The sequence below is a fragment of the Pleurodeles waltl genome, chromosome 8 (genome assembly GCF_031143425.1).
Source record: "Pleurodeles waltl isolate 20211129_DDA chromosome 8, aPleWal1.hap1.20221129, whole genome shotgun sequence".
Classification (NCBI taxonomy): Eukaryota; Metazoa; Chordata; class Amphibia; order Caudata; family Salamandridae; genus Pleurodeles; species Pleurodeles waltl.
This window is the reverse complement of record NC_090447.1, coordinates 602,204,612-602,217,405: the sequence shown is the minus strand read 5'-3', so window position 1 is coordinate 602,217,405 and position 12,794 is coordinate 602,204,612. Positions and strand designations below refer to the sequence as shown.

At 43.5% G+C, this 12,794-nt stretch overlaps 1 protein-coding gene across 2 annotated transcripts in view; it reads right to left on the bottom strand.

Moving 5' to 3' along the window:
- GRTP1 (growth hormone regulated TBC protein 1) overlaps nt 1–12,794 on the bottom strand; it is a 626,114-nt gene that overhangs the window by 369,354 nt on the left and 243,966 nt on the right. For both annotated transcript variants that reach the window (XM_069204672.1, XM_069204671.1), the window contains exon 4: nt 6,735–6,859. In XM_069204672.1, coding sequence (XP_069060773.1) covers nt 6,735–6,859 — 125 coding nt within the window. The remainder of the gene's footprint in view (nt 1–6,734; nt 6,860–12,794) is intronic.

Sequence of the window (12,794 nt, the reverse complement as noted above, 5' to 3'; positions counted from 1 at the left end):
CCGTGCTGCTCCTCTGCTGCAGGCAAAGGTTCCCAGCCTGCCCTGCGGCCAATCCTGACACTGCTCAGGGCAGCATTAGGATTGCCTGCTCTCTCCAGCCCGGCACTGAGAGCGCACAGTGCGCATCTGTGTTTGCCATCATATATATACTTTATATATTTATATAACTCCCCTCACAGCCCAACCTCCAAGGCACTTGTATGCCCTATGTGCTGGATCCACTGATGCACTGCAAACAATTATGTTTTTGCGGATCAGGAAGGCAACAGTTTACAGGGCAGCCTCAGAAAACGCTTGTGGGAATGCTGTTGAAAAAGCCCTCTAATCAGGGCAGATTCTTTGACGCTATTCTCATTGGTGTTAGGTCTGCTGGCAGGGGAGAGTGTCAAAGTTTGGAGAAGGCCTACCAATTTGATACTTCATCGACTAGATTCAAGGCTTTGAGCATTTAGCCTCTCATATTTGGAAAAGTGATACGAAAATGGACAGAATCATAACCCATTCTTAACTCGGTGGTTAGAAGAGCTCCTTAGGATGTAAGCCAACGTAAAAGAGTGCCACAGGCAGGCAAGACGAATCCAGCTCGCAAACTGCTGTGAACAAAGTTTTGCTACTGCCTTTTTATTGCAAACATCAGGAGGCTCTTACTCCTGCCACTGACAATGCAAATGTTCGTTTCATGCAAGAGACTACTGGTATTGCAAGTTTCAGATACTTGTATTGCTTATGCTATTTTTCAGTTCCAAACTCTCTGCTTCAGACTTCTGTGTGATGACTTGTGAGACAATCAAACAGGGCTATCAATAGACTCTGAAATTATGCTCGGACAACAGTAAATCTAGCACCAATACTTAGGGCTTTTGATGCCCAACTCCAATTCCTCACTCAGTAACCATATAACAAAATGAAACAGCGAAAGAATTAAATTAAAAACCTGCAATGTAGAACTGCTGGCTGCCTAAATCTTTATGTGCAACCATCTAGTAATTAGACATACTTTTCATGTTGTAAAATACAGCAACTCGCAGATGTGTGGAACTGTGTGGCTATTGCTGAAGTAAATAGAGGAAGAAATGTGTAGTATGTATTGATTGTTCTAGAGTGTACCCCTGTAGTAGTTTTAATCACAATCCCACTGCCTTCAAGAACATTCTTCCATATGAAACTGCTAATAACAGCTCTACCATTCATAATACTAAAACTCTTCTTCCCATCCATGGGGTTCTTGCCTTTCCTGATTCACGCCAGTCATCTTCAGCTATCTCCTTTCCCAGGGCCAAAAAGGGACTGCGCCGCAATCCTTTTTGAACCATACTGCCCCAGACACTTTTTCGTGCGATATTGCCGGAGGGATTAACAGTTTCTTCCTCGCCTGTGCTTTCTCATGCTTCTTCAATCCAGTGCGGGACCCTTTGACAGATGGCACAATGGAAAGTCTACCCCTTGATCATAGTAACATCCTCTATGCTGCCCTAACAGTATATCAGAGTAAAAGTTTTCAAAACATAAAAAATGGAACAGAGCACCTCATATTCTGACTAGAAATACAAGTAACAAACAAAACTAAAATGTTTTCGCTGTATCCCTGTAAAAGACCAAAAAGTGTGCTAAGCACTACGCCCTGTGTACAAAATCTCAACAAGGATCTGAGCCCAAATAGCTATAAAATAAAAAAACAAGCATTTGCAATAGAGATGTCTGGCTTGCCTGTAATAGCTGCAGCAGGTATATAGTGGCACCGTTTCTCCCTGTATCCCAAACTGTGAACAGTAATTGTAGCCCCTCTACTTTCAACATGATAGGGTCAATTATACAATGTACACATACTTGATTTGCCATCGGTTGATAGTATACCATTTGCTTGCCAACAGCCATTAAAGCTGTCTGCAGCAGTATGCTAAAATGACTTGAATCTACTGAAAGCAACTTACTAGAAAGGGTACAACAACTACACCCTGTCTCTATGATAACCTCCCAAGAATATCCCCAAGGCTCTCAGCATCATGCTCTCCAGAGCCAAACTGAAAAGACACCTCTTCTGTTACCAAGTCACAGAAGTACCACAGCCTGAAGAAGCTTCCTGAGGGCTTCCACTTTAGACTTGTACTATGGAACTTTGAGGACTTGCTCCAAGGCTAGTCAGATCACCTCACCAGCTCCCTCCCAATCCTATTGGGTGGTGGACTTGCTGGGGACCATCAAGAAGGGGAAGCACTGTTAAATTGGTCCTGCTGAGGTGTCCGTGGAGTACTGCAGACTCTTGCTGGGGTGCATAGTCACCCTTCAAGCTGAGCAAGTCAAGGGTTGCTTTGAATCCATACAAGCAGAGTGGCATGCGCAACTGAGGAGCATCACAGCTCAGGAGGTATGCATGTATTCCTTATTTTTGTGTTTTTGTTTTGAGGTTGAAATCTTAAAGATCACTCAAGTAGCAGCCCTCATGGTCCGTAAGTGATTCAGTGGCTAAGAACTGCTGCCATAGGTCAGCCACACAGGTGGCAACCTCTTCCAAAAGGTTTTGAATGAGCATGAACCAGATCCTGTGAAATCCCAGCTTAGCCGCTGCACCTGTTCAATACGTTGGGGACGCCAGTGGTGTGAACATTTCAAGGACAACATTTGTATTATCACATTCTTTACTCTGAAGTGCAGAAACCGGTCTAAGAGACTGACAAAAGCAAGGAAAGGATTATAAGAAATGGATTGTGTCCAAAGACAAACATGTTTGAACTAAATTCGCCAAAACGTTGCAGGTCCAGTGGTGTGTACAGAAAGAGTACCGAGAATAATGCCACCAAAATAGAAGGACTCGATTTGTGTGCAAACTTTTCGAATCTAATTCATTGAGTTGATGTGCACAACTAAAAAAAAAATCCTGTATATTAAATCAGATTTCTTTAAAGCCTACTTTCAGGAGATCAGTACTCTGCCGAATGCTTTCAGTGTTTGTTAACTCTATCAAAAGACATCTTTGAGCCAAAGGAAAATGATGCACTTTCAGAAACATAAAATCATATATAAATTAAATTGTATTTTGCCAACTGAAACAATGTAACAGAATATACACTATTGCACGCAGACAACAATAATTATCAGCTGCACAGGACAAGGCACCTAGTCTAATGACACAGCATGCAAACGCTAACATAAACAATGAAAAAACTATCAAAACGAAGATTGGTGTGAATAAATATCGTAAAAAATGCCGAAAAACAAATAAAAATGTTTTCTAAGAAACAAACTGGAAGTGGTTAATCTCCATTCTCGTGGTCCTTTGCTTTCAACAAAATTAATCCTGTTCTTAAATATTTTTCTTCAAATCATTCTTCTCCTATCCCCTTACCTTCATCAACCATCCCTTGTGTTCCTTCAAGAACACAATCAAGGTGCCACTGGGTGTTTTGAACTTCACCGGCTTTGGAAACCGAGAACCCAGATGAAGATGGCTACAGATAGAAAGATGACACAGTTACCTGGTCCCGATCTCTGAAAGTGTCTCCCAGATGTGAATCCACTATAGGAGCTGAAACGTTCATCAGTTCTGTGTTCCCTACTCAATTGAAATCATTAAAGAACAAACATATCTGTGATACCGCTGAAGATATTCATCCCCCTCTTTGGTGACTTCTCTAAAGAGTGTGTGGTCTTGAACATGTGGCATTCCTAAAGAAGAAGTTTTTCGCCGAAACACATGCAACAGAGACTCAATTATAACCACAGTTTTATCATAAAAGAAAATATGGAATTAACGAAAAAGTGTGGATATGTACGAAAAGTAATGAAATAGCATTGGGTTGTAAAAACGTGATCTAAGAAATTAAGAATGGTTTTAGGGTGATGAGTGAATTGTGTAAAGTTTGGTATGAATGAGGAATGATGAGGATGATGATTGTCAAATAGAGCGAGTGTGTGAATTTTTATATCAATGTTTCATTGACACCTGTATTAATAAAACCCAGAATGGATTACCGGAGGATGCAATATTGATGCAAATGTTTTGAATAGCTGTACATACATTTGTAAAGAAAGACGGATATACTATTAACACTGTAATAAAAAGATAAATATGAATTCAACAACACCTTTCGAGCCGTACATAAATGTATGTATGGTAGATTTATGAGTTAAAATAAAATAGATGTTGCCAGGGAATGTCTATTCTACTTATAGCTTTTGCCCTGCCCTCGAAAGCTCATTCTGAGCAGGGGGTCCCGTATTCTACAAACCACAATAAGTAGACTATGGAAGACGAGAAGTGAAACAAAGCGGACATTCCGCTTGAGCAAGCACTGCCTCGCCTCAAGCCTGCAGCCCTCTCTTCCAGCCACAGTCAGCACCTGGTGGTTCTACAATACAACCCCCAGGGTATGAAAAACGATTGCATGTGGGCAACCAAAATCGTCATTTTGATCCATTTTCTTGGTTGACGATGCTGCAAGGCTCGTCTGCAGTGACCACTTGCACGTTTTTGAGCACTGAGAAGGTTTTCCTCACCCACTATTTGCAAACAGGTGGGAAAAGTCTGTCATGCTGCTTAGAATCTGGCTTCCATGCTCCTTGAGAGAGCCTGGGTTCAGGCCAATTGTATGTAAAAAAAACAAATGCCACAGATTTATCTTTTTCTGCCTATATGCTCACCAAGCTTTTCCATCTCCACCCTTTTACCCCTCTCATTCCACCTTTTTTCTTTTTGGTGTCTGCCCCTGCTTCTTTTCTACCAGCTTCTACCTCTCGAGGTACTTCACCCCACATCCTCTCAATGTGTCCCTCTTCACATCGGTCCTAGATTTCACAAGAGACCTTCATAATTAACCCTTTATTGGCACTACTTTACAATACCTCTCTGTCATGTTGTACTTTTCTCTCTATCCTTCGTCCCCCAACCGACATCCCAGGCTACTCTCGGTTGACCACATCATATCCGTTTTTCCCATCTAATCTTTACCTATACTCATCTGCTTGGCTTAATAGGCAGGCCACACAATACGCCTAGAAAAATGAAAAGAAATTGCCCACAATCCACCAGGTCATATGTCCTAGACAAATGGCATGCACAAAAAACTCAGTATTTGTTGAGAATGGGTACCCCCCTCTCCTGCCCCCAGCCCCCCACCACACACTCCTCACAACCAGGGAACACAGACTAATGTGGTCTTGGAGATGGAGATTTCCTTCAATCCTTGGAAGATATAACTGGCTGGTGCCAGGACTGGTTTAGAGACCGGTACTAGCAGTTTGGTCTTTACAGGACTCTAATCTAGCTTTTGCAAGGAACCATAGCTCTGAAAAAGAACTGGGCTGAGAAAGTGAGGGAAATCCACTTATCTACTTAATCGCTTAGAGGTCATCACAAAATATAGATTGTTTCACCATTTAACTTACTATTTTTGATCCATTCTCGGCAGAGAACTGCTTGGACCAGAGCAAAATAAAACTATTATGTGTGAAGCCTTCCTATCTGCAAGACAGAGGCATGTTGAGAGATCATATGCTCAGCTACGTCTCAAATCTCGGAGATAGAAAAAATACTGATCGAGTTAAGCCAGCCCCCACGGACTTCACAAGGGCAAAAGTACAATGGCAAAGGGCTTCAGCTGCTCCTAGCCGGAGCTGATGCTCATGAATCCCCAAAAACAGTTGCATGTGAGTATTTTGCTCTAGACTTGAACTTCAGTTGTAGGGACACTTTCTACAACTTGAAAAAGTGGACTTGTGTCGAATCAACCTTTAATGAAAGTCTGGGGTCCACGGGACTCCTAAAAAAAGAAGTCACAGAACAATTCTTAAAAGTTTGAATGTACAACTATTTCATTTGTAGAGGACATGGTAAAGGTACCAAACTTTTTCCAAAAAGCAGTGACTTAAAAGTCTATACCTTTGCAGTTTGTCCCAGTGAGCAACTGAGTCGTAACTCTGAGAATACAGCGGGTAGCAAAAGAAAGGTTTGGGTAATAATGAGCCCTTCTCAATTACATCTTGCAGCATTGGCCCTTGAAACGGGTTCGCATCCAAAACATAAGGCCAAATTTGTATCGCATTAAAGGCAAATCAAATGTTTATTTCTATCGAGAAGATTCACAAAGTCTGTACTTAACCCCCATATTACCTCCTGTACTGGAAGGCTTCAAAACGGTATGCCATTTTCCACTGAGGAAGCCTGATTCGTCATTCACAACAAAACTTAACGTTTGTTATAAAAAAAACAATCATTAACATTCCTCTTAAATGCTTCAGTGAAGTTATGTTACAGTTAAAATTCAAAAACAAAATCCAGCTAAAACTAAAAATTATGGTGAGCAACACAACCATAGCTTCCCTAATGAACTGCTCCTCAGCCATTTAATGTCACAAATGACATCAGAAAGCACATCAGTAATGTCATCACAGGGAACTGCACATGCCAGTGCCATCAATGAATGTGCTTAATGCCTCTACTAGCCAGAATCCACTAGATTCAACATGTGGCTGCAATCAGAAGCGTCTTGGAGCAGAGATGGGCCCCAAAAACCACTGAGTTGAGGGAGAAATTTAGCTGAGCTCAGAGCTCACCTAAGTGATGATCGGGGATTTATGCACACAAAAGGAGGGGTGTCAAAAACAAAGACTAAGATGGTGAGTTGTGCACGACAGGGTAACTGCTGAATGGAATTACACCAAAGGACACATTTTACATGTCGCAATCCAACCACTAAGAACAAAAGTAAACTATTCTACGAAGCAGTGGCACGAAATACCTGGCAATATCCCACTCTCTGATTATGGTGTCCATACGCCACCAGCACGTTGTACAAAGGCTGCTGTAAACATGGTTCTGCATTTTTTCGAAAGCGTACGTTATCAGGAAAGGTTCTGTTCATATCTGAAATAGATACATAATAAATTAATTAATACACAAATTAATAAATAAAAATCACAGAGCGGGGGGAAGGCAAAGAGAGCAAAACAAAACCAACAAGGGGAGGGAAGAGAAGTACAAAGTGTGCCCTCTTGTGGAATGTTCAGTGTAGGAGGCTGGACTGGCTTGTAGTGAGTACCAAGGGGTACTTGCACCTTTCACCAGGCCCAGTTATCCCTTATTAGTGTATAGGGTGTCTAGCAGCTTAGGCTGATAGATAATGGTAGCTTAGCAGAGCAGCTTAGGCTGAACTAGGAGACGTGTGAAGCTACTACAGTACCACTTAGTGTCATATGCACAATATCATAAGAAAACACAATACACAGTTATACTAAAAATAAAGGTACTTTATTTTTATGACAATATGCCAAAGTATCTTAGAGTGTACCCTCAGTGAGAGGATAGGAAATATACACAAGATATATATACACAATAGCAAAAATATGCAGTATAGTCTTAGAAAACAGTGCAAACAATGTATAGTTACAATAGGATGCAATGGGGAAACATAGGGATAGGGGCAACACAAACCATATACTCCAAAAGTGGAATGCGAACCACGAATGGACCCCAAACCTATGTGACCTTGTAGAGGGTCGCTGGGACTATTAGAAAATAGTGAGAGTTAGAAAAATAACCCTCCCCAAGACCCTGAAAAGTGAGTGCAAAGTGCACTAAAGTTCCCCTAAGGACAAAGAAGTCGTGTTAGAGGAATAATGCAGGAAAGACACAAACCAGCAATGCAACAACTGTGGATTTCCAACCTAGGGTACCTGTGGAACAAGGGGACCAAGTCCAAAAGTCACAAGCAAGTCGGAGATGGGCAAATTCCCAGGAAATGCCAGCTGCGGGTGCAAAGAAGCTTCTACTGGACAGAAGAAGCTGAGGTTTCTGCAAGAACGAAAAGGGCTAGAGACTTCCCCTTTGGTGGACAGATCCCTATCGCCGTGGAGAGTCGTGCAGAAGTGTTTTCCCGCCGAAAGAACGCCAACAAGCCTTGCTAGACGCAAATCGTGCGTTTGGCGTTTTTGGACGCTGCTGGGGTCCAGGAGGGACCAGGAGGTCGCAAATTGGACCTGAAGAGAGAGGGGACGTCGAGCAAGACAAAGAGCCCTCACTGAAGCAGGTAGCACCCGGAGAAGTGCCAGAAACAGGCACTACGAGGATGCGTGAAACGGTGCTCGCCGAAGTTGCACAAAGGAGTCCCACGTCGCCGGAGACCAACTTAGAAAGTCGTGCAATGCAGGTTAGAGTGCCGTGGACCCAGGCTTGGCTGTGCACAAAGGATTTCCGCCGGAAGTGCACAGGGGCCGGAGTAGCTGCAAAGTCGCGGTTCCCAGCAATGCAGCCCAGCGAGGTGAGGCAAGGACTTACCTCCACCAAACTTGGGCTGAAGAGTCACTGGACTGTGGGGGTCACTTGGACAGAGTCGCTGGATTCGAGGGACCTCGCTCGTCGTTCTGAGAGGAGACCCAAGGGACCGGTAATGCAGCTTTTTGGTGCCTGCGGTTGCAGGGGGAAGATTCCGTCGACCCACGGGAGATTTCTTCAGAGCTTCTGGTGCAGAGAGGAGGCAGGCTACCCCCACAGCATGCACAAGCAGGAAAACAGTCGAGAATGCGGCAGGATCAGCGTTACAGAGTTGCAGTAGTCGTCTTGGCTACTATGTTGCAGGTTTGCAGGCTTCCAGCGCGGTCAGCAGTCGTTTCCTTATCAGAAGGTGAAGAGAGAGATGCAGAGGAACTCGGCTGAGCTCATGCATTCGTTATCTAAAGTTTCCCCAGAGACAGAGACCCTAAATAGCCAGAAAAGAGGGTTTGGCTACCTAGGAGAGAGGAAAGGCTACTAACACCTGAAGGAGCCTATCAGCAGGAGTCTCTGATGTCACCTGGTGGCACTGGCCACTCAGAGCAGTCCAGTGTGCCAGCAGCACCTCTGTTTCCAAGATGGCAGAGGTCTGGAGCACACTGGAGGAGCTCTGGACACCTCCCAGGGGAGGTGCAGGTCAGGGGAGTGGTCACTCCCCTTTCCTTTGTCCAGTTTCGCGCCAGAGCAGGGGCTAAGGGGTCCCTGAACCGGTGTAGACTGGCTTATGCAGAATTGGGCACATCTGTGCCCAAGAAAGCATTTCCAGAGGCTGGGGGAGGCTACTCCTCCCCTGCCTTCACACCATTTTCCAAAGGGAGAGGGTGTCACACCCTCTCTCAGAGGAAGTTCTTTGTTCTGCCATCCTGGGCCAGGCCTGGCTGGACCCCAGGAGGGCAGCTGCCTGTCTGAGGGGTTGGCAGCAGCAGCAGCTGCAGTGAAACCCCAGGAAGGGCAGTCTGGCAGTACCAGGGTCTGTGCTACAGACCACTGGGATCATGGAATTGTACCAACAATGCCAGGATGGCATAGAGGGGGCAATTCCATGATCATAGACATGTTACATGGCCATATTCGGAGTTACCATGGTGAAGCTACATATAGGTAGTGTCCTATATGTAGTGCACGCGTGTAATGGTGTCCCCGCAGTCACAAAGTTCAGTGAATTGGCTCTGAACAATGTGGGGGCACCTTGGCTAGTGCCAGGGTGCCCACACACTAAGTAACTTTGCACCTAACCTTTACCAGGTAAAGGTTAGACATATAGGTGACTTATAAGTTACTTAAGTGCAGTGTAAAATGGCTGTGAAATAACGTGGACGTTATTTCACTCAGGCTGCAGTGGCAGGCCTGTGTAAGAATTGTCAGAGCTCCCTATGGGTGGCAAAAGAAATGCTGCAGCCCATAGGGATCTCCTGGAACCCCAATACCCTGGGTACCTCAGTACCATATACTAGGGAATTATAAGGGTGTTCCAGTAAGCCAATGTAAATTGGTAAAATTGGTCACTAGCCTGTTAGTGACAATTTGAAAGTAATGAGAGCGCATAACCACTGAGGTTCTGGTTAGCAGAGCCTCAGTGAGACAGTTAGGCACCACACAGGGAACATATACATGCACACCTATGAGCACTGGGGTCCTGTGTGACAGGGTCCCAGTGACACATACATATAGGCCACAACCTTATGAGCACTGGGGTCCTGACTAGCAGGATCCCAGTGACACATAACAAACATACTGAAAACATAGTGTTTTCACTATGAGCACTGAGGCCTGGCTATCAGGATCCCAGTGAGACAGTGAAAACAGTGACAAACACCCTGACATACACTCACAAACAGGCCAAAAGTGGGGGTAACAAGGCTAGAAAGAGGCTACCTTCTCACATTCAGTCATAAAGAAAAAAGTAGCTGCTGAAAATGTAGCAGCGGAAGAACACAAGTAATGCATCCATGCTCCAGGAAAGGGACAAAAACAAGAAGAGGATGGAAACTTACAGCAGCTGGCCAACGAGAAGCAAGCAAATCAGACGGACAATAAAGCCCATTAATGGTAAGTAATGGGCGGACTCTAAGTCCACTGCAAGTTAACAACAGGTCTTAGAGACAGCACATGCGCTGTCTAGGCGAGACTTAAATACACTTGCAATTAACAAAATTACATTCAATACACGTCGAGAGGAGTACGCCTTACTTCTAACACATGGTTTCACAGTGATTATGTACTTTAGAGCGGTAAAATCTGGTACGTTTTCCGTGAAGGAATCCTGAGAAAGCAAGAGGATCAAATGAAATGGAAGGAAAATGGTAGCTGTAAGATGATTTTGATGTTTGAGTGGATCCTGGGTAGCTTGCTTCTTCTCAGTACATCAGGTGGATAACTCAATCAACATTTTATAATTAAAGTATTCATTAGTTGAACTCCATTCTTCAAAAGAGATCATTTTTACCAACTGTTGGCCACACCACTAGTTCAACCCCGGACTCAGGATCTCTCTCATCCAGGCAAATTGCTTAAGGGTTTAGGGTTTACTGATAGGAAAGTTTATTAGGACTGTGTTTCACCTATCTTTTACTGGATCTCTGGTTCTTTGGGTCTTAATACTAGGCATGACTTTGAGAGAATGTTGTTTTTTTTGCAAGAGAAACTCAGAGGGCCTGGTATCCAATGGGTTGGGTCACCTTGTCAACATTTTTCCCTGAGACTGCACCTTCTACCATATATGATTCAAATTCGTAGTGACATTTGACTGATGTAAACTTATCTGTCAAACTACCTAAAGGGACCTCTGCTAATTTTCCCAATTTTAGCCACCGCCAATATACATCCTTAACAATATGTAGCGCATTTTTGGGTAGATCATAAGGGACCATCCATGATTACATTCCCTCGAGCCCTCGCCCTTTATATCAGGTTCAGGCTAGGCTCGTTACCGCTACGTTCTTTCACCTGTACTTGGTCTAAAGATGATCGTTATGCCAATTTCTGCCCGATGGGCTGCGGCCTTCCCGAATGTAGTGCACACGTACTATTCCATTGTCCTGCTTATGAGAAACAACGGATCAAATGGATTGTACCTCTTTGTAGAATCATGGGCTTCCAGAATCGGTTTACTGCCCTTAGAATTTTGAGGTCAAATACCCAGGGCGTGGTGGCATTTGCCTTAGCAAGTTACTTGGATGAAATCTGGCGTGCTAGAACAAAAATTTTAAAGTCATCTCATTAATAGGAGCCTAAAATGGGAATGCTTTGTATTTTCATCCTATCTATTGTTTTTTACTAGGAATATATTTGTTCTATGATATTTATTATGAAAATTTTATATTTTTGCACGATTTTATAATATGGCATGATTTTAAAGGGAAAATGTTTTATATTTTAGGACTTTTATTCATAGTCTATTTTTGCAAAATTGTGATTTTTTGATGTGCTTTTATGGTATTTGTGTCTTACCAAAATAAAGCTAACAATGATGATGAATCTTCTACCCAACAGTCTTCAATATGTTTTTCTTTACCTTGCCCCACAGACTGATTGTCCACTTGTCATTTGCCACAAATGGTGCAAGGAACCTCAGGACTTTAAAAAATAATAATAACAGTCTCTTTAAGTGCAATTTATATTTCTTAAAGTGAGTCAAGGTTGGTTTACTCATCCAACTCACTGTTTGGGACCATATACTTTTGGGCCCTTAAATTGAGTTGATGCTGACTAGGGCTATTGACTGCTGTTGATCTTCTGGATCGCAATTGTCTGAGACAGCTTGAACAGAACTTCTTTGAAACAATCTTTCTCAATAGCCTCTGTGTGAACCATGATTTCAAGGGCTTCACAGGATAAGAGAAAATCCTGAACAACTAATAAACCCCCTTTACCTCTTCCCACCTCCCTACCATTTCTCCTTTTGGGAAATTAACCTGAAAATCCCTGATGAAACTGCTTATAGCATCAGTGATGGAGTTCACCCTGGCAGGGAAGACTGATGGTCCAGGTGCTTCTTCTCTTCTTTTCACACTGGGTCCACACTCTTGATAGCGACTGAGGAGGTTGAGTTAAAATCCCTAATGCTCTACAGTCTCTTGAGCAACTCCTCGAGACAAACAGGGATTTGGCAGAGTTCTCTTCACTTGCGATGTGGAATGAAAGTGGGTCACTCTCTAATCATCCCCCAGTAGTCCTCTTGTTTATGTCAGCAACAGGCTCTTAAAGCAACCTCTTACTCATTCGTACACTACTGCCTATCATATTATGAAAAATTGGGTTTAGCTTCTGCAAGGAAGGGCTTAAGTGCAGGTTGGAAGTCTGAGGGGCTGATTTGGGTGCTCCCTTCCAAGAGGAATTACAAGAACTTGCTGGAGGTGCAAGTAATAGGGCTAGTTCTAGCACCTAGAGAGGGAGGTCTCATAAGCAGCTGAAGAAACTATTTTGTCTCTTGTGACCGGTCAGCTTGACCCGTTTGGGATCAGGAACAACCTTTAACTACTTGCTGTGCTCGTCTGAACTCAAAGCTTTATTTAAGGACAGCTGAAACAAT